At 46.8% G+C, this 22,776-nt stretch overlaps 1 protein-coding gene across 1 annotated transcript in view; it reads left to right on the forward strand.

The window, feature by feature from the left end:
- The first annotated feature begins 3,099 nt into the window (after window positions 1-3,099).
- PIEZO2 (piezo type mechanosensitive ion channel component 2) overlaps window positions 3,100-22,776 on the forward strand; it is a 266,512-nt gene continuing 246,835 nt past the window's right edge. The window contains exon 1 of the mRNA XM_033178375.1: window positions 3,100-3,200. Within this exon, the coding sequence (XP_033034266.1) occupies window positions 3,137-3,200 (64 nt within the window). The 5' untranslated portion in view covers window positions 3,100-3,136. The remainder of the gene's footprint in view (window positions 3,201-22,776) is intronic.

The raw sequence follows: 22,776 nt of genomic DNA on the forward strand, positions 1-22,776 counted from the left end.
CTTAAAAACTAACCTGTCTAGACACCAGATGCTGTTTTCTATGAGAGTAGGGAAAATTTAGGGTTAAACAGCCCTTATGAAAACAATGCCACTGCTCTCATTAAGTGTGCTCAAGTCCAGTCCAGTGTGAAAATACAGCTTCAGAAAGGTGGGTGAGGTTTGAAGATGCTGGTTTTGAAAGCCAATGGACTGTCTTCTTGTCTTCGGAGTCTGATATGTAAATGAGGACAAGGGTCCTCACCCCTGACTGCATACTTAAGAATCACTTGAGAGCTTTAAAAAAATACAGGTGTGGGGGCCCCATCGCAGACCAATTAAATCAGCATTTCAGGGAGTGTGGAGACTGAGCGTTTTTCAAAAGCTCCCCAGGTGCCTGCAACATGTAGCCAGCATGGAGAAGCCTATATCAGATGTAGTCTAGACCGCTGAAACTTCCCCTTGAGTATATATATACGTTGGAAGTCTCAGAACTGGGATGTAGTTGTTAAAATGTCTAAAGCCCAAACAGCCAAGTTGGTACACACTGTGGCAGAGAAAGCCCGAAGTGTATTTGGTAAGACCACCCACCTGCTGGGATTCTTGTGCCTCCCAGCTTATGTTATTTTGAAAGATAATTATTGTGAAAAAGTCTAGACAGTTGTTAGTATGGAAAGCCTGTCAAGAACATGAGAAGGTATTCAGAGAATACAGAATTCATGTGAGGACACAATATTATTTACATTTCAGGAGTCCTTCACCTGTTAGCTCCCAAGAACGAGTCGTAAGGGCGGTGAGGTGGGGAGGGCATGGATGTGAAGGCAGACTTACGAACATCAAAATTAGTGGTAGATTTATATCAGGTTTCTACAAACAGGCTACACAAACCATTTCTTGGTAGCATTTCTTGGTGACTGGCTGCTAATTTAAGTTCTATCCTCTCCTGTAGGTCTGCTGTGGAGCTCATGACTACGCCGGGGTTTAGGTGCCATCTAAGCTTCTTGAGGATGGCAGAGCACATGGTGGTCTGTTTCAGGGTGTCTTCACAGTATTCCAACTGTCCTGAGTCTTCATTCAAAAAGCAATGATTCATAGTTTCTCTGTAGTTCTCGGAGAATTCGTGAAGTCATCTGAGCTCAGACCACAAGCTTACCCTGTCTCAAAAAAGGGATGTCCACAGAAGTGTTTCAAATGGCTAAAAAGACGGGGTTTGCATGTTTTTCATCAGCTCCCAGCTCCATCCCCTCTGATTAATGCAAGCCAGGAATGTAGGTGCGGAAGGAAAGCCAGGTCCTTCCCAGTGTGTCCTCCTGATGGAACGCCAGTCCTGAATAGTCCTCTCTGCAGATGCTAACAGCCTCTTCCTCCAGGTCCGGAAAGACCCCTACCGTGCTCTAGCGAGTCTCCTCCACTCTCGGATAACAGTTAAATAAAAGACCCAGGCACACTGCAGTCTCCCAGCTAGAGTCAGATTTCTCTAGATCTTGCCTAGAACGGGCAAAAAGGCGTGCACTAGGAGAAAGGGAGAATCTTCTCAGTGCCAACGCTCTCTTTCCCCAGAGCCACGACAAGCAAAGAGCAAAGCTGAGGCGAAAACGAAGAGTTCCCCCAAATGCACACAGTGGGTGCCTATCTGCTGGGGAAACCCGGAATTTCCCAGAGTCTATTCAGAATGGAAAGTTCTTGCTGTGTGAAATATGGGGAGGGTGAATGGTGCGGAAGAAGTCGGCTCTATTCTTCTTAATGCCAGTGTGGACCTGTGGACCCAGCAGAAGTGGGGGTCGCACAGCACTGTTCAAGCCCCTGGCTCCTCTCCTGCAGGGCCTGTGCGTTTCCCTGGGACCTTAAACGGTTCCTTGGGTCTGGGCAAGCTCAGGGCCCGGCCGGGTGGACTGGATGCAGGGCGCACCTCCGGAATGACGGGACCGCGCAGAGCCGCGGCGCTGCGGGAGCCAGTGGGGCAGGAGTGCCCGCGGAGGGCGAGCCAAGGCGCGCAGCCCACCTGGCAGGCCAGGCCGGGTGTCTCCCAGGCGCGGGAGCCGCGGGCGCGGGCTCGCCCTCCGCGCCGGTGCGAGGCTCGCACTTCCCCGGCCGCTCGGGGGCGGGCTCGGCGCGCGCAGGCCCCGGAGCCGCCCTCCCATTGGCCGGGGAACACGCCCGTCCCCGAGTGAGGGCTTCGAAAGTTTCATTGAAGGTGGAGAAGCGCGCGCCGCCGGGGAGCCCCGGCTGCGCGGTGAGGGCGAGGCAGGCAGGCGGCGGGCCGGGGTCGCGCTGGGCGCCGGGACGGCGCTGGTTTTTCTCTGGAGTTTTAAAGTGAGGCGGTGGAGGAGGGAGTGGGAGACCCGCTCACCCGATATGCGCTGTGGTCTCCATTTCTGCCCGCGCTCGCGCCGTTCCTTCGAGTGAGGACGGGACTCGCAGCGCCGCGGGTGGAGCGGACCCACACGGCGAGCCCCGCGGCGGCGGGGATGGTTCTGCGCGCCTGGCAGCTCCCACCCCGGTCTCCCCGGCCCGAAGCTGGGGGGCGCAGGGGCTGAGTTGCGCTGCCGCTCGGGGATCCGCCGCGGGCCGCCCGGGGGCTGGAGGGCGAGACTCCCAGAGCAGCTCCGAGAGCCGGGGCCGAGGCCGGAGCGCGGCAGCCCGTGTGGGCAGCGGAGACGAGGCCGGGCGAAGGAGACGCGGCGGCTTCTGAGGGGCTTCCAAATAGAAAACTCCGCGGCCGCCCCCGAACGACGCCCCGGGAGCCGGGCGGTAGCGCAGCTCGCCCTTCTTGCTCGCTTTGCTCGCCGCGCCGCCTCCCAGGACCCTCCCAAAGCGTCCCTCTCCAAGACCCCGGCACCAGCTACCCCTGAAGAACCCGCCGCCGCTGCCGGATCCAGGATTCACACTTCATGGGCCGGGCACAGGGGCCCGGGCGCCGGGCTAGGTGGCCGCCAAGAGCCTGGTGAGGAGCTACCCAGAGCCCGGTGGGAGAGGGGCGGCCAGGAGCCCCGGGAGCGCGACCTCGGGGCGGAGAGAGCCGCGGCCCGCGCCGAGGCGATGCTCGGGTGGCTGCGAGCTGCCGGCGGCGAGAGACCGTAGACGGGCATGGGCCTGGCGTCCCACCACCCCTAGCGACCCTCAGCCTCGCCCTTCTGCCCCGACTCGCCGGACCGACGCGATGGCCTCGGAAGTGGTGTGCGGGCTCATCTTCAGGCTGCTGCTGCCCGTCTGCCTGGCAGTAGGTGAGTCTGGTCCGCTCGCCGAGGGCACTTGAGGAGGACGAGGGGGCGCCTGGGTGGGGGACTTCCTAACAAAGCGAAGGGCTCTGGTGCTCTGGGGTTCGGCTCGCGAGGCCGGCGGCGTCAGACGCGCGCTGTCCCTGGTGCACAGCCTGGCTCTCTCACTTCCCACTCGGGCGCGCGATCGGGGTACCTCTTAACCGGATGCGCGGGATGGGCATGTGCTGGAAACTGTTTATGTTGAATTGAGTTACACGTGGATTTTCTTTCGTGGAGTACTGACTTGTGCACTAAGGATGGCCACTGCTGTGGCTGGAAGGCGAATGCGTCCCCATCGTAGGGACAGTCAGGCCCCTCCCTGCGCCCCTCGCCCCACTGACCCTGCAGAAGCACAGCATGCTGTGTGTCCTGACGGCCCAGAGGCCATGTCTCCCAGACCCCAAATCCCAGCAGCCACGAAGGAAGAAGTGAAGGACTCCGGTCATTGAAAACAGAAAAAGAGGGACGAGGTACGGGGAGACACGAGACACGCCTTGATGTTTCTTACTTATTGTTTTAAACCTCCACAAAAGTCCCTACTACAAAAGTGCTGGATACTAAGGCTATAGACCCCCCAACGCCTAGTTCCGCCTCCCAGCGACCGCCCTCTCCAGATTTTAAAGGGTTAGAAAGCAGGGTTGGAACTCCTTGGGACTGGCAAGGGCTCAGGGAGGACCGCAGGGGAGCCTCCTTGACGCCCAGACAAGCATTGCACCGTTTCCCCAGCACTGGCCTGGCGTGCAAAGCAACTGGGTGCTGCGTTCTGGGAGTCGGACGGTGTCTGGCTTCTCTTCAAACAGGCGGTGCGTGCCTGTGACATTGAATTCCTCGCCTAAGAATGACGGACCCTGGCGCCTTGCTCTCACTCTCACCAACAAGAGCTAGGAAGTAGAGCGCTTTCACCAAGTAGTCACTGCATTTACAGAGGGCGTGACCTTCGCAGAAAAGGCCACCTTTTTGCATCCTGACCGAGGCTGATGACTCGGCATCTTGCCAGAGGTTGATCACACCTGTGTTAAATGTTTTCTTTGTGCAAGCAATCGAATGAGGGCTCTAGTGTGATTGGTGAGGGTCAGGACAGTTACCGGGAGAGTTTTTGTAACACACTTCGTGAGTGAAGAATCTAGGAGATGTCTTTTCTACAAACCTCATCGGAAAACCCAGAAAGGCGCTCCGAATGGAAAGAAGGTGTGGCCAGGCGGGTTCCCCGGGCAGCAGGAGGGACCCGCGGGTGGATGCTGGCCTCCTTCTCTACTTTGCAGTTTGAGTCTCCATTTTACAGGGGTCTAATCTCACTCGCACAGATAAAGAGCTAAGCTTCCACAAAGCAGATATATACCTCTCTCCCTGCCAGCTTGAAAAGCGATTTGGGAAAGGGATTCTTCAGGTGCCTTACAGAGGGTGTCACTGTTCAGGAATCATCTCTGTATCCTAAGCATTTGGCACTGTGCCTGGCACATTTACTATTTGTGAAGTTTGGAAGCTAGTGACCGAGTTAACAAGGGGCTTTTAGCATGAGGCGTGATTTGTGATCCTGAATGCAGACTGGGGGTGGGGGTCCTGTGGTGTGGCATTAAGGTTAAAGGCTGCTCTCCTCCGTCCCAGTCCCTCTATCGGTGTCTCCTCCCTACTGTTCCTGGAGGATGGACACCCTCTTCCCCATCCCCCGTCTCCCTCTCCAAGGGACAGCAGCTCACTGTGACTGTTGGAAGAGTTAGGCAGGTGGTTCCCTGCAGCCCGCTTGGTCCACTCTGTGACTTGCACCAGTGGCGGAATGACGTTCCAGCAGCGATTGCCTGCGACCTCGCCCTGAGCATAGGCTTTTGCAGGTTGGGCTCCCTTACCTGCCTCCAAGCCCCACAGCTGCTGGGGTTGGGGTCCTGTCAGTCCTACTAAAGGGTGGTGGCCTATGCTCCAAACTCCTTCAGTAGGGCTGTAGTGCTCTGCCCTCCCAAGAGGAGCTGACCTGGCTCACAACATTCCCAGCTTGGGTTGCTGGGCACAGGGGTGTGGGGCAAGTGACTCTGCAGCCAGGGTGGAGGTGAGGGACTGGGGTCTGGACTCAGCCCTGCCTCTCCCCCCTGGGTCCCCCACACAGCTTCTTCTGTGGTGCCAGCACACTGTTCACCTCCTGCTGGCTGGCTTGTACCCCAGGGCAGGCTGAGGGCTCTGGCTGCCTGAGTCCACTTTGATCCTGGACTTTCTTGGGAGGAGCTGGGATTCCAGGGGCGACAAGATAGTAACCTTGGCCAACACGCAAACTGCCTCCTCCCTGGGGGACAGCTGAGTCTGCCCAGGAGATTCTGGGGCTGCCTTCCTTGTCCAGCTCATTCTTCAGGACTCCCACACCTCTTCTGGGTTCAGGGAGACTAACCTGGGTGTGTGTGTGTGCATGACTGTGTAAGAGTTTGTGTGAACGTGAGTTTGAGTGCATAAGTGTGAGTGTGCACATGTGTTAGGAGTATGTGTGAGTGTGAGTATGAGGGTGTGGGGGTTTAGAAGGTAGTGGTCCCACTTGCTCAGCCTGGAACCTGTTGCTTTCCCATGCCCTAGGAAAAGCCTCATCCAGGAGAAAGCAGAGGAGGTGAACTGGCCTCTGGCTGGAAGAGGGCCTGAGCTCTCTGGGAGACCTGACCCTAGTGACCCCTTCATGTGTTGGGTGCTTAAAACAGATAACCTGCATTCTAGAAAATTATTGACATCTTCTAATCATGATACTTACTTACAGGGATGAAAGAGGGCTGAGCAGATATGCCACCTTATTTGACCATTTGATTCTTTTCTGCAAAAAGTGGAGATTTCCAAGGTTATTGGAGGGTTTTCAGGTCTGCCTACTCCCAAGGTGCTACTAAGTCAAATATTCAGGTTTCTTTCCTGCGCATAGTAAGTGCAAAGGTCTACTTGCCATTAGAATCGATTTTACATTTTAGCCATCTATTTTTATATCTGGAAAAGGCAGCCTTCAAAGCTAAGCCTCTGCAGAAGCTTACATATTTTCCTTTAAACTCATTTCTCTAACGCTGATGTTGAAATTTTCCTGCACCGAAATTCCTAGTCTTTTTACTTAATGATAGATGTTAAAAATTAACTGCTATTGTGTTTAATCTAATGGTTACAGATTTTTCCCTATAAGAGACATTTTAAGGGAAGTGATAAGTGAAATCCAGGCCTCTTCAATGCAGATGTTATGTGATTCATGAGTGTTAAAAGCAAAACAAAACCATAATAGAATATGTTACTTACCATCCAAAATGAACATCCAGTGATGGATATGCATATAGTCATAGCCACCAAACATTTTAAATATCTCCCAAATTATCTGTGACTGGTTGCTAGTCATCTGATTATTTTTCTTACACATAATATACAAAAAGGTAAAGACTTCCCATATTATGCAATCTCTAATAATTATGATAACTATAGTTTTTGAACATTTTACAAATATTTTACATTTATCTGTTTATCTGTTACATTTTATCTTCTTTTAACATGATTCTACTATACCACCCGTCTTAGGTATATGATTTTTTTTGAGAGTCAAGAATGCACTGGTCTATTTGTTTTTAATTCATGATCCCGATCATTTATTCCGTCTTGCCCAGTGTTGCCTGGAGTTCCCTAATGTCTTGCCTGGAAGAAATGACTTACACATTTTCAGGGGGAGGAAAGGGGAAGCCTTGCTTGGGAGAACAGGAGATTAGAGGCCATGGCTGCCTGTCCCCTAAAACAGGCAATCAGAGCTTGGGAAAGAGCAGAGCAGAATAGGGGACTGTGTCCCACAAACAAGAATCACCCAGTCAGCTGGTGCTCTGAAAACAGTACTCAAATCAGCAAGAATCTCTAAAACTTCCTTTAAGGATAGTTGGATTAAAGCGTGAGTGAAAATACGGGCTCACTTTTGAAATAGATACAGATATGGCTAGCTAATCATAATTTTCTCTTTACAGTATGATACATTTTCCTTGTGTAATGTATATCATTTTGAAATCACACTTCCACACAGTCCAAGAATTACAAATGAAGCTAATGTTTATGTGATCAGCATTGGCCTCCCCTATCACAGTGGCTGTAGCTCTCAGTGGTAGGTGGCTGCAGCTGCCAAAGGATTCATGGAAAGCATTTAATAAAGTAACTTGCTTTTCTGTCACGCTTTCTCAGCCTTTTATAAGTAGATACTATTTATCAAGTTCAGAAATGAAAAAAGGAACAGTGGAAAGGATCAGAAGTTTAGAGCTTATTTCTACAATAAAATATGTCATCCACACAGATGGGCACAAGCATGTAGTCTCCTGAGCTGTGGGGGCTGGAGCTGTGTGTCCATCCGATTGCTTTGTGTATGTTTCTTTACGGGTGATGTGTGTTTGTTTCTAGTCAGAGATAAGCAGATGACTTTGGACTTTACCTTTGAGGGAGGATGATGTTGCCACTGGGCAGTTTAAGAGGCTCTCATTGACATCATGGCTCTGCCCTTTACTGTGTGACTGTGGAGTTCCTTTTGTTTCTCGTTTCTTTCTGTAAAATGGAGATATTCACATTTCCCTCCTTGCATGGTTGTGAGATAGTGTGCACAGCACACCTTGTATAAAGCCTGACACACAGCAGGCGCTGCCTTACCTTTATAAAGATGAGCAGAGAGCAGAATGCTCAGGCGATGTCTCAGTCAAAATTAACAGACTAGGAGGTAAGAGCATGGACCAGGAGAAGGCTCATCTGAGGATGTGGGATTCATGGGACAGCAACTTAATGCCTTCCTGGAGCCAAATTATGTGTGTGTGTGTGTGTGTGTGTGTGTGTGTGTGTGTGTTGATTTTTAATTCTCAGGATTTTTTCTAACCAGTTTTACTCAGTATTCCAAATCTGCAGTTGCATTCTTCTGATAAAGTAATAGGACTTGAAAACAATATTTAGAACAATTACATATTGTTCTCACTGGAACAATACTGATGATGTTTACTTTTGTCTTTCAGCATCATTTTTGTAGTCTTTATTTAATGTGATTTTATTTCTAACATGTCATTTTCCTTTTGGGTCCTTGTGTTACTAACAGTTAATTGTATGTGAAGTTACGTAGTAATGATGTGTATGATATTATGCTTTTTTGCATAAATATTCAGGAGAACTTAGAATAGCATAAGCCCATCTGGATATTGAAGAACAATTGATGAAGAACAATATGATGATACCATGTGTGTAGTCTACAACATTAGAGCTTGTAAGATTTTTGATTTAAACAGTTGTCTTGAGAATATGGAATCAAACAAAATAAAAAAAAAACCCATTGAAATGAGGCAAAACACAAAAATATTGGCAAAAAAAATTTTTTTGAGGTAATCTCGCACTGTTGCCCAGGCTGGAGTGCAGTGGCACCATCTTGGCTCACTGCAACTTCTACCTCCCAGGTTCAAGCAGTTCTCCTGCCTCAGCCTCCAGAGTAGCTGGGATTACATGCGTGCACCACACCACCCCACTCCGCTAATATTTTGTATTTTTAGTAGAGACGGAGTTTCACCATGTTGGTCAGGCTGGTTTTGAACTCCTGAGTTCAAGTGATCCTCCTGCCTTGGCCTCCCAAAGTACTGGCATTACAGGCGTGAGCCACCATGCCTGGCCTGGGAAACATTTTTTAAATGTTTGGCTGTCAGTTGAGGTTTGTCGTATTCCTCAGAGCTTCCACTTGACCTTCCAGACCTGTCTAGGATGTGACAAAATCAAAATGATGAGAAGTACAGACTGAACATCGTGAAAAGCCCATCGGACACACAGTTTCTAATAATTTCATAATTTCTGAACTGTCTAGTAATTATTTAATAGGCATAGAACATTTAGCTAAATTATTTTTAAAATTTAAGACCAACATACAGCTTTGCATTTTTTCAATGTGTTGGGTTTTTAAAGAAAATATGTGTAACAGTTACCAGCTTATAAAATGTTTTCATTGCGCCTGCAGCGTACACATATAATTTTTACTTGCCTTGCTTTATCATACAGGATGGTGAAGTTTTCTGATTATGACTTGCTGTTTTAAAATTCCCCTTTTGTGCTGTACTGTTTGGGCACAATCCTGCATTAAACTAGGATACCATGGATAGACATGTTTAAACTCCTTTTGTATATGAACTTGCAAATTATAAATATATTTTACAAGAAAGGAATGGATTTGGCCTATATATGAGGTTAGTTCTGCCAGAAACTACTTAGGCTTTCTGTGGCCATTTCACCAGTCACCTGGAGGGGGAAGCTTTTGCGGAGCCCTTCGCTGCTGTCTTCAGGAGTGATTTCATTCTGCAGCCCAAACTCAGGTTATTGTCTCCTCAGTATTGTTGCCAACTCTGAACTCTCCACCCCGCTTTAGATTCAACTTGGTCAACACCAAGCATCCTTTCTCCCCGGGGCCTTCTCTGGTGTGTGCTCAGAAGAGTCCTAGGTCCAGCGAACATGCCGCCCTTCTGCTACTTAGCCTGCACATTTGTGACGAGACTGTGGGTGCCACTGCTGCCTTGGGTGCCAGCGCTGTCCACACCAAGCACCTTGTTCATGGGCACACCTCTAAGTTTTGCCCTTAAACTTTCATCTCGGTCCACGTATGTATTGCGTGGCTCTACATCCTGTGCACCCTGCAGCTTGCGGAACCTCAGGCCTCCAACCTGGCCTCTTGGCCTCATTCCGTTTTTACCCTGTGTGGTGCCAGATGTGCCTTCCCCTGCCCTAAGCCCCCCAGAATCTATTCTTCCGAGAAGCGTAGTTGGGGCTTTTCTCAGTGGTCAGTTACATTCCAGCCTTAACCTTGGTCAAACCAGTCAATCCATTGTTACCCTTCTCCCTTAAATATACCACTTGGTCTTTAGCCCAACAGGCTTGTAGTCCTGACTGGCAGCAAATAGGCTCTTTTCTTCAGTTGATAGAAGGCCCTGTCAGCCAGTTCTAAGCAAAGACGATTCTGTTCTTCTTGAGTTCTCTTTTCCATATAGGTTTCTCGGCATAATGACGCTTGGATAAGACAAACTTAGTCTGTCTCCCCTGATAGTCAAAATGTAGGTGATTGGAGCAGGTATGTTAACTCTGCTTAATGAAGTTTCCCAGGGCGCAGCCATGCTCTTCTATCCCACATGGATTGCATTCCTCTGCATGGTTCCAGACAGCCTGTTACCACGTCCACATCAAGCTGAAGGCTGGGGGAAGCAGATGCAGAAGGAGCACTCCTTCCCCACCCTCTGTGGGTACAGCCAGGAAGCTGCAAGGATCACCTCTGCTCACATCCAGTTAGCCTGAGTTTAGTAATCTCCACCTACCTAACTGTAAAGGGAGCCGGGAAATGTCGTTCTTATTTTGGTTGATAATGTGCTCAGCTAAAATGGGAAAAGTGGGTCTGTGGCCATGACAGAGACTGGATATTAGCAGCAATAACAGTGTCATCTCTGCCTCCTGTAGGTGAAGGTAACTTAGTGTGCCTCGCAGATACCACTGACATTTTTCTGAGGATCTACGCTAACACCCCTCTTTGCTTCTAGACCTTTAGCTAGACAAGTCCCTAGGCTTCTAAAGATGAGGCACAAAGTATGACCCATGAGATCTGTACTCCAAAGTGACATAATTTTCTCAGTTTAGATAGAAATCAGAGGAACATGTGTGGGAATGGGTATTAGGGTGTGGAATAATGATGCAAGGAACATGAAGTTGGATCGGTCAGTGTTGGACCTCCAGGGCTTAGAAAGGGCTCTGACAGTTTGGTTGGTGGTGGAAACACGCACCAAAGTGTGGCCTACACTAAACGAATTTGAAATGCCAGAGCTGCCAGAGCTGCCTCGGTGTGCCATAGCGGAAGGGATCCAAGGGCTTAGGGAGATTGGGATGTTACAGTGGATTTATCATAAAAGATCTGCTCATCCACCTTGGGAGGGTGCAGAGGACACACTTCCACCACAAGTGTGGGGAAAAAAATGGTGAAGGGAGCCTCAGGTGTCTGTGAAGAGCTCTGGGGCTGCTCTTCTCTGCCAGTCAGAGATTGCAGTGGAAGCTGCTGCTGCTGACTGTGGGTCCTTAACTGCAGCAGGGATGGTTGGATCCCAGGTGGCAGGGGCCATGTGATCACCAAAGACTAAGTGTTGCCATCCTGGGGGACAGTGGAGTCAAAGCAGCAATCTGAACAGCCTGACTTGGGAGTCCTATGGCATTGGGTAGGTGATCGTGGTGTCCCTAGAAGAGAACTCGATGGGCAGACTACTGAATTCTGACGTGATCTCTATAAGCAGAAGAGTTCTAGGTCAAGTGAACAGAAATCTATCTTAAATTACCAAAAGAGTGAGTCACGGTCCCTCAATCAATTCCCAGATTCGAGTCTCAGAACCCCTTAAAGGAAAGGGAGGCCGGTGACCCGACTACACTGCTGATTACATTTTTATTTTACTTATCCCAACCCATTTCTTTGAGTAACAGGTATCTTCATTTGAAGTGCAAATACCTGTGAAAAGATAAAATGGCTATTTATTAGGTCAAATAGCTTATTTGCTCCCATCGTCTAGCTGGGATGGGATGGACATTTTTAAATAAGTGGGAGAGAGACTATCTAAATTGTGGGTACAGGTATGATCTAGATGCCCACCTATTTTTAGAGCGTCATAATATCACTGGACAATTAGGGGCTTATCAAGAAGACTTCCAACACAGAAGGTAGCGCATCTGTCTCGAGACCTGCTCTGCACACCAGAAACAATACAAAAATGCTTTCTCTTCCTCCTGCTTTTATTTGCATTACATGGTTTCTGATGTTCAAGGTGAAATGCACCATCTTGACTAAGAGCCCCAGCTCTAAAGCCAGATTATTTGAGTACTGATCTTGGCTCTGTCATTCAGCTGTGTGACCTTGTTTAAGTTGTTTGACCTCTGTGTTTGAGAGATTTCATCTGGAACATGATAATAATAGAACATAGCACAGAGGATTGTTGCAAAGCTTAGATGTCAGTGCTTATAAAGTGCTTTGAGCAGTGCTTGACATACGGTAAATACTCAGTTAAATAGTTGCTCTTATGAATAGCTCCAGACTCAGAAGTTAGGCATGATTATGAGTAAAACATTGGCTAGTGTGAGTCCTTCTCATCAATAGCAGCACAGTTTCAATGGGCAGATAATTTAGAGAACCAATCAACTTACAAGCAGCTTTGGAACATGACCCGTTGCAAGTTGAGAATGGTCTTGTCTTTGCTCTCTTCTCCCCAGTCAGATACATCAGAAAGCCTCTGTGCTATGGTTCATGGTTACCTTTGAAACAATGTGACTTCTTTTCTCCTTTAATTCTTCTTCCCAGGCAGAAGGATTTGTTCCTTCTGTGTTCACCCGCCACTTTGTTCATACTCATTACAGAGTGATGTATTAAAATTTAGTTATAGGATCAGTCTCTTTCCTCCTATGTGTCTGTAGGTTCGGGGATCTTGTATAGTCCTTGTTGATATCCCCAGCATGGAACTTACTCCTCAACATACAGATAACAGCCATTTGAAAACATCTTTTGGCCGAGTTTAGTGGCTCATGCCTGTAATCCGAGCACTTTGGGAGGCTGAGGAGGGTGGATCGCCTGAGCTCAGGAATTCGAGAGCATCCTGGGGAACATGGTGAAAGCCTGTCTCTGCTAAAATACAAAAAGAATAACTGGGTGAGGTGGCACGCACCTGTAGTCCCAGCTACTCGGGAGGCTGAGGCACGAGAATTACTTGAGCCCCGGGGGGGAGGTTGCAGTGAGCCGAGAGTGTGCCACCGCACTCTGGCTTGGGCTGCAGAGTGAGGCTTGGTCTCAAAAAACAAACAAACAAAACAACAACGACAACAACAACAAAAAACACCATATCTTTTGGATTGTAGGTTTTTCAGATTGTGAACATTACATCTGTTCATTACACAGCAGCTACCCAGCAAGGACTGTAATACACAGGAACACTGAAGAAATATTTACCAATCGACTAATTAAAACATTCACTGACTAATGTTTTTTTTCTCTTGAGCATCTCAGAAGTCTGAAAATAGAGTTAGGTCTAGTTTCCTATAGCGATTGGTTTTCAAGTCTTTGAATATAAAATTTATAACAGCCTAATGTATACTCTGTGACTTTCATAAATGTGAATTGTATCAGGATGGCAATTAACACGTTTTACTTGCTTTGCAGTGAACAGAGAAGGAAAAACCCATCTGATGATGGTAAAACTTGACTGGAGTCACATCCTTGAAATGCACATTATTTTTTAAAATGTTTTTAGCTCTCCTGGAACCACACAAATCGATCTGTTTTCTCTTGCGGTCAAACCCTCTAGGTCAGCAGTTTGGCCACAGGTGTAGAAAAGGAGGAAGGATGAAGACCCTTAGCAAGCTGGTAATTGTGAACTGAAGCACCGTGGAAGTGAATTAGAGAGATGGGCAGAGTTGGGCCGTCCCTGCTGCTGCCACCTCCTTCCTCCTGCTGCGTTCCCCGGACTGTCCCTGCCGGGCAGCACCGGCTTTGGCATTGCCATGGGAACGTGGACCTGTACTAGGGAAACTGGGCAGCACTTGGGTTGGAAAGGGCCCTGGTCTGAGGGTCTAACGAACAAATCTGGATCCTGTTCATAACGAGCTATGCGACTTTGCCAAGTTACAGTAACTCTCTATTTTTCAATTACATCATCTCTAGAATGAGGTGTTCAAGGCTAAGAAATATTTTCACAATTCTCAGGGTAATATTTCTGCACATGCCTTTTTTAATATTAAAAGGTATGGCCATAAATCACTGCTTTTTAACCTACATGCCAGAATTTTTATATCTAAATTGCTCTGGCCTTCTTAATAACCATCATATGTACATACACTTAGGACTTGCCCTCAAAGAAAGGTTAGGAACTGCTAAGAACAGTAATTTTTTTTTGCTATGTTAGAGATGTGGTTCAGGATTTTAGAAAACAGTTGGTTATGAAGGAGAGACATTCTAGTTTAGGCTTTGAACTTCTAATATTTCGATGATCCTCCCTCACCTGCTCCTAAAACAGAATCATGCAGACTGTGCACACCAGTGATGGGAATAGCATGAACAAAATGTGTGCGCATGTTTAGATTTGAATTGGTTTTGTGTATCTGCAGAAATAAAGGAGCTTCATCACCCATAGTTTATTACTAGACATGCCTTTAAAGAAAACCAAGGTACATTACAGTTATTAATTGAAGCTAAGCAATCCCATAAGAACACAGGATGATATAAACAAGATTTGAGTCAGAAAAAGATACTGAGTGAAATACTGAATGTAATCAGTTGCAATATTGCATTGACATTGTAGATTTTATGAGATCTCAGATATTTATATTATCCATAAAAGGAAAGGGAAGGCTGTACAGACACCTCAAGTGTGTGTAAGTCAGACTCACCCTCGGAGCTCCCTACTCAGATGTTGCCATCATGGCTCCAGCATTAGCTGTGGGGGTGTGAGCTTCCTGTTCTTTAACCCCCCTCCTTCCGCTGATCAAACTAAATACTAGTTTTCAAACTAAATATTTTTCAAACTAAATATTAGAGCTTGCTCATGCTTAGTTAATCCTGACTCCTGTTGGCCTTGGGGCCCAAAAATCAGTCCAGCTGGTAAGCAAGGAAATATTCTTAGCTGGAGCCAGGCTTGCATTGCAGGCCAGACAAGGCTGCTGTAGCACACGGCCTCTGGTAACCCATCCTCAGTCACAAGAGAAGATGAAAGGTCAGATTGCAAGGCAGTGACAAGAGGGAGCCTCATAAAATGGGCTTTGTTTCTTGTGAGCCAGTGTTTTCTAGAAAGTTCCACCTCCTAGGATTTTTCATTAACAATCACAAACCTCTTTAGCAATAACTTTCAAAGCATGATCAGTTTTGCTGCAAAGCATCATCGTGGTTGCCATTGCATCGCTTTAGAGCCACACTGCATTTCTGACCCACTGCCTGACGTCCCCGCTTCATTCACTGGACTTCACTTATCACTATTTTGGGCTATTTTCAAACACTAAAGCCACCATCAAAGTGCAACAATTTCCTGCCATGTAGGTTATTTTAAAATATATGACAGAGTCCCTAAAGCATTTCTTAAATTGGGTATCAAAATGTTTTGCAAATATCTTTAGAATAAGGGTGTATTCTCCCAAAATTAATTATGTAGAAGAAAACAAAGGTCAGATATTATCTTATCCTTATGACACTAGTTGGTTATCTATTCCAGTAGATCCAGTCAGATTTGCAAATGGAATCTAGTTCTGGTATCTATGTTGGAAATGCATTGCTCATCTCCTAAGGAAGGAGAAGTATTCCAGTCAGACTCTTAATACCTTTGCAGGCCTAGGTGGGTGGATCATGAGGTCAGGAGATTGAGACCATCCTGGCCAACATGGTGAAACCTTGTCTCTACTAAAAATACAAAAATTAGCTGGACATGATGGCATGCACCTGTAGTCCCAGCTACTCGGTAGACTGAGGCAGGAGAATCGCTTGAACCTGGGAGGCGGAGGTTACAGTGAGCCGAGATCACGCCATTGCACTCTAGCCTGGGCAACAGAGCGAGACTCCATGTAAATAAATAAGTAAATAAATAAATCTTTACAGTGTGAGCCAAACTATAATGTTTTATAGCTTTGAATATGCATATAATGCATTTTCTTTAAAAGAGTGTATTTGAAGTGTGAATTTAATAGCCCGCTGGTGATTTTGTCTTCCAGTTGCTTTTTAAAATCATACTCTGATTTTGCTTAATTTTTTCTGCTTGCTCCCCTGCAATGAGATCTTGTGCATTCCCCGCCACACTCATACAGTCGTCCAAGATGTTTATTTACCCAGCCTCTCCTGCCTTAAAATAGCCCTGGCTTTTGTTTACTCCAAAGTCAAAGGAAACTCATGTCTGATTTTTTGTTGATCCATATCTGTTTATCGCTTTTGACGTTACTGCTTTCTAGGTTTCTTTTTTGGCTCTTCCCCAAAGGGAGTTTGAAAATTGTTTGAAATCTTAATTTGAAAGTCTCTAAATATTGTTATTTAGACTTTCCCATCTCTGTATTCCTCATCCCAATTTTTGGCCCTTCATCTCCATCTCTTTTCTTAATAGAAACATAAGAAAAAATATATATATTTTTTGCTTGCTTAATTTCTGCTTTTCCGTTAACAATGAAACAACACTGTGGGTGGGTGGGGGGTCAGTATAAGAGGGGTTCAAAGCTTATCAGTGGTGTCTGTAGTTCAGTGCTGCCCCTCCTTGGGCACTGATTTTTGATTCTCCATTCTTCACCAAATCATGCTTTATTCTTCTTCCCATGTAGCACCTTGAATTTTGTGATGTCTTTCCTGTTGGGAAACATTTTTCTTTATTTTTATTTTATTTATTCAGTAATTTATGACAGTGAGATATTGAGTTTCATGATTAGGTCTTTTTGAGAAATGCTGGGCTAAAAGTTAAATGCTATACACGGCAGGACTGTTCAGAGCTTAATGTCTACCGCAAATGGTGAATTTCTAAGAGTTTAGTACAACATGCAGTGTTTTCCAAACTTACCTGACCACAGAACCCCTATTTCTTACCCTTGGCACTAATGTCCTGGGAGCACACATTGGAAAATTCTAGACTTTAGGACTACCGGATAAACCAATGAAAGAGTGTATTTTGGGATAAGGGCCTTCTGAGAAGACCAGAAATCTCACTTTTCAGGTGTGAGCATGAAGCCAGCGCTGACTGGTGGTCACTGTCACAGCCAGGAGAGGGAAGGACAATTGGGACTGCCTTTTTCTTATGTGTGCTTGTGGACTTAGGTTTGTAGTCTTTATTTTAGAAAAACAAAGTGGCCAAAAAGAGAGAAACAGTCTTAGAAACTAGATATTCCAGCAGCTGTAGAATGCTGGAAAATAACCAGGCTACACACATTTGCAGGTGTAGCAGCAGCATAGTGGAAAACCAACAAGGGAGTTAAAATAAGTCACACAGCATCCTGCTTCCCCTGCCACCGCTCATGACTGGATGGCCACAGTGGCCTCCTGAGGGTCCTCCTGTTTCATATCCCTCTGTAATGTCCCTTCTCTACGTGCTGACCACATGGGTCTTTTCAACACTGAAGTCAGATATCATTCCTCTGCCTTAAACCCTCCAGCACTTTCTTGTTGCACTTAAACAGCAAACCCTAAATCCTTAGCTTGCCCTATAAAGCCCCCGGCTCTTGCACCTTCTAACCACACTGGAATTATTTTTGTTACTCAGTGTATTAGTCAAAGTTCTCAGAACTAATACTGTGTGTGTGTGTGTGTGTGTGTGTGTATGTATATATATGAGTTTATTAAGTATTAACTTATATGATCACAAGGTCCCACAATAGGCTGTCTGCAGGCTGAGGAGCAAGGAGAGCCAGTCTGACTCCCCAAATCTGAAGAACCTGGAGTCTGATATTTGAGGACAGGAAGCATCCAGCACGGGAGAAAGATACAGACTGGGAGGCTGGGCCTGTCTCTCCTTTTCACGTTTTTCTGCCTGGTTTATATTCACTGGCAGCTGATTACATTGTGCCCACCAGATTAAGGGTGGGTCTGCCTTTCCCAGCCCACTGTCTCAAATGTTCGTCACTTTTGGCAACACCCACACAGACACACCCAGGATCAATTCTTTGTATCCTTCAATCCAATCAAGTTGACACTCAGTATTAACCATCACGAGTCCACCCCTTGTCAACTTGAACCCACACACATCTCCTGAGATCTTCAAATAAAGACAATAATAAGGTCATAATTATGCCTACTATAATACATCTGTCCCTTGTATAACCGGAAACGTGCCAGTCTGCAACCCAAATACTATTACATAAAGTTAACAGTACTTAAATGCTAATATGAAGTCAATAAATCTCATGTCACATGATAAAGGAGAAAGGAAATAAAATGCTTTTCTTAGTACAAGTGTGTACATGCACAAACACGTTTTTAGCAAAAGAAGGAGGAAATACACATAACAATTACACCTCATTTCTGCAGCTGGTCACATGGTCATGGCTAGTATTGAAGACTACCTTTTTCTACTACCCATTCTGTATTCCATTTGCCTTCAGCAAGCATCTCAGCAGGTCATGGTTTTTTTCCTGGTGGAGTGACCCAAACCTTCATTCCTGAAGGGTTTGGGTCATTTGTAGTGCTGCCTGGTTTGGGCTGTTGTAGTTTCCCATTCACTTTAATCACAGGGCATGGTAATACTAAGAGATGCCCTAATAGATCTCCTGTATTCCATGCATACTGGAGATGACCCAGTGATTCTGGGTCAGTCACCCCAGCCAACACTATAACTCCCTTCTCAGCCTGTTGACCTAAAGGTAGAAGGAGCCCAAAGTATCCAGGTGGCAATCTTAACTCCCAGTTTAATGGAATTGTGTCTTCTGGTGGCAGCGTTCCTTCCTCTGGAACTAAGACCTCTAGGCCAGCAGAATGTCATGTCATGGGAACAGGAAGCAAACATTTTGCTAGTGGATCACCAGGGGTTGTGGTGAGTGGTGCCACTTCTACTTCCACCTCTTGATTCCTGGACATGTGAATCCTGGTTATTAGAGAAACAATACCATATATTGGATGTTGATTTGGAGCATACATGGCCTTCTGGAGAACTTTGCCCCAGCCCTGCAAAGTATTATTACCTAGTTGGCATTGTAATTGTGATTCCAAAAGGCCATTCCACTGTTCTATCAATCCACCTGGTTCAGAATGTTGGGAAACATGGTAAGACCATGTTGAATTCCATGAGCATGAGCCCACTGCCACACCTCTTTAGCCATAAAGTGAGTGCCTTGTCAGAGGCAATGTTGTGTGGAATACCATATTGGTGGATAAGGCATTCCGTGAGTCCCTGGATGGTAGTCTTGGCAGAAGCATTGCGTGCAGGATAGGCAAACCTATATACAGAGTAAGTGTCTATTCTGGTGAGAACAAACATCTGCCATTTCCATGATGGAAGAGGTCCAGTATAATCAACCTGCCACCAGGTAGCTGGCTGGTGACACTGAGGAATGGTACCATATCAAGGGCTCAGTATTGGTCTCTGCTGTTGGCAAATTGGGCACTCAGCAGCGGCCGTAGCCAGGTCAGCCTTGATGAATGGAAGTCCATGTTGCTGAGCCCATGTGTAACCTCTATCCCTGCCACCATAGCCCGTTTGTTCATGGGCCCATTGGGCAATGTCAGGGTGGCTGCGGAAAGAAGCTGAGTCATCCACAGAATGGGTCATCCTATCCACTTCATTATGAAACTCCTCCTCCACTGAGGTCACCTGGTGGTGAGCACTCACATGGGATACAAATATCTTCACATTTTTGACCACTCAGAGAGGTCTATCCGCATACCTCTTACCCAGATTTCTTTGTCACCAATTTTCCAATCATGCTGCTTCCAAGTCCCTGATCATCCAGCCAAACCATTGGCTACATTCCATGAATCAGTACATAATCTCACATCTGGCCATTTCTCTTTCCATGCAACGTGCACAGCCAGGTGCACGGCTCGGAATTCTGCCCACTGGGAAGATTTCCCTTCACCGCTGTCCTTCAGGGATGTCCTAGAAAGGGGCTGGAGCGCTGCAGCTGTCCATTTTCACGTGGTGCCTGCATATCGTGCAGAACCGTCTGTGAACCAGGCCCTTGTCTTCTCTTCCTCTGTCAACTGATCATAGGGAACTCCCCAAGAGGCCTTGGTGCAGGCTGGGGAGAGAAGGCAGGGTGGCAGGAGTGGAGTCATGGGCATTTGAGCCACTTCCTGCTGTAACTTACTTGTGCCTTCAGGACCTGCTCGAGCCCAGTCATGTATGTACCACTTCCATTTGATGATGGATGCTGCTGTGCATGACCTACTTTATGGCTAGATGGGTCAGAAAGCACCCAGTTCATGAGAGGCAGTTCAGGTCCCATGGTGACTTGATGACCGATAATCAAATGTTCAGTCAGTTCATGAGAGGCAGTTCAGGTCCCATGGTGACTTGATGACAGATAATCAAATGTTCAGTTTCCACCAAACTCCAGTAACAGGTCAAGAGCTGTCTCTCCAAAGGAGAGTAGTTATCTGCGTAAGATGTCAGAGCCTTGCTCCAAAATCCTAGAGGCCTTTGCTGTGATTCACCTATGGGGGCCTACCAAAGGCTCCAAACAGCATCCCTATCTGCCACTGACGCCTCAAGCACCATTGGACCTGCTGGGTCACATGGCTGAAGTGTCAGAGCAGCTTCCACAGCAGCCTGGACCTGTTGCAGAGCCTTCTGTTCTGGACCTCACTTAAAACTGCAGCCTTTCAGGTCACTCGATAAATGGGCGGGAGTAACACACCCAAATGAGGAATGTGTTGCCTCCAAAATCCAAATAGGCCTTGTACCTCTTTCCTGGTTGTAGTAGGGGCCAAATGCAGCAACTTATCCTTTACCTTAGAAGGAATATCTGGACGGGCCCCACACCACTGGACCCCTAGAAATTTTACGAAGGTTGAAGGTCCCTGAAATGTAGGAGGATTTATTTCCTTCCTCTGTCACGCAAATGTCTCTCCAATAAGTCCAGTGTTTTTGCTACTTCTTGCTCACTAGATCCAGTTAGCATAATGTCATCAATGTAATGGACCAGTGTGATATCTTGTTGAAGTGAAAAGCTGTCAAGGTCTCTCCGAGTAAGATTATGACACAAAGCCGGAGAGTTGATATACCTCTGAGGCAGTACAGTAAAGGTGTATTGCTGACCTTGCCAGCTGAAGGCAAATTGTTCCTGGTGGGCCTTATGGACAGGAATGGAGACAAAGGCATTTGCCAAGTCAATGGCTGCATACCAGGCACCAGCAGACGTGTTAATTTGCTCAAGCAGTGAAATCACATCTGGTACTGCAGCTGCAGTTGGAGTCACCACTTGGTTAAGCTTGTGATAAGATTGTCTTTCTCCAAGATCCATCTGTCTTCTGCACAGGCCACATGGGAGAGTTGAACTGGAATGTGGTGGGAATCACCACCTCTGCATCTTTCAGGTCCTTGATGGTGGCACTAATCTCCACAGTCCCTCCAGGGATTTGATGTTGTTTTTGATTGACTAGTTTTCTAGGTAGAGGCAGCTCTAATGGCTTCCGTTTGGCCTTCCCCACCATAGTAGCCCTCACCCTACTAGTCAGGGAGCCAGTGTGGGGGTTCTGCCAGCCCCTGAGTATGTCTGTGCCAATTCTGCATTCTGGCACTGGGGAAAAGACCACAGGATGAGGCTGGGGACCCACTGGACCCACTGTATGTTGGCCCTGAGCTAAAACTCCATTAATTACTTGACCTCCATAAGCCCCTACTTTAACTGGAGCACCACGATGACATTTTAGGTCCCCTGGATCCACCGTCGGCTCAGAGCCATGCCAGTAGTCCCTGAAATGTCTGATCATTTCCCTTTCCTCAATGCACAGTTACCCTGGTGAAAGCCAGAGGTCTCCTTGGGGAATGATGGGGGAAAGATTCACTGCATATATTGTCTGTAATGTAGTGGGGTTCTTCCTCAAGGGGACCCAGCCTCCCCTTCATTCAAGGGGTTCTGAGTCTGTAAACTGGCTCAAGTCTGGAAATTGATTGAGGGGCTGTGATTCTGTTTTTACAATTCAAATTAGTCTTTTGTCCATTCGACCTAGAAGTTTTCTGTTTGTATAATGTAAGTAAGAATGCAGTAGGCTTCCTATCAGTTTCACTTCTAGGAACACCATGATTAATTAGCCAATGCCAGAGCTCTACACAAGTGAGACTATTCTGATTGCCGCTTTGCCTCTGCTGTCCATTATGGTAGCTATGCCCACTTTGCTTTTGACAGTTGAGTGCTGCCACTTGGCCCCTGCCACCTCAGGATCCAATTATTCTCATTGTATTTAAATTTTGTAGTTGAGTGACTGTGGTTCCAAAGATGCAGGTGCTGCCCTCACAAATCTATTTCGCAAAGCATTGGTCAAGAATATATCTTCTGGACCCTCTCAGCTGGGATGGGTAGATCTAAAGTGACTAATCCACTGCACCATCCCAATCTCTCTAAGCCTTTGGATCCCTTCCTCTGTATTAAACCAAGGGAGATCAGGCACTTCCAGCTCACTCACAGTGGGTGATCTTTTAATCCATATTTTAACCAACCAAGCAAATAAACTATTAGAACCTTTTTTAATTCCCTGAGCTGCAACATTAAATACAGAATCCCTACTTAGTGGACCCAAATCAATAAATTCAGGCTGATCCAACTATTTGTTCCTTCCACAATTATCCCATGCCCTTAATATCCATTCCCATGCCTGTTCTCCAGATTACTGTTTATATAAATTAGAGAACTCAAACAGTGCTTTTTGAGTGTAGCACAGCTCCTCATGGGTCACACTCTCAACCTCACGTTTAGGGACCTGCCAGGACTTTTAGTCTATTTATAGGTCTAGAAGCAAACAGGTGTTGGGGGAAGGCTTCTGAGGAGAATTAGCATTATCTTGCCTGGCAGCTGCCTCAGGGGAGGCCGTCACTGTTGCCTCAGGCAGCACAGGGTTTATCTCCTTAGACAAAGGTGGAAAGGCTGATGGCAGCATGGT

Source organism: Trachypithecus francoisi, unplaced genomic scaffold, assembly GCF_009764315.1.
Source record: "Trachypithecus francoisi isolate TF-2019V2 unplaced genomic scaffold, Tfra_2.0 Lachesis_group19, whole genome shotgun sequence".
Lineage (NCBI taxonomy): Eukaryota > Metazoa > Chordata > Mammalia > Primates > Cercopithecidae > Trachypithecus > Trachypithecus francoisi.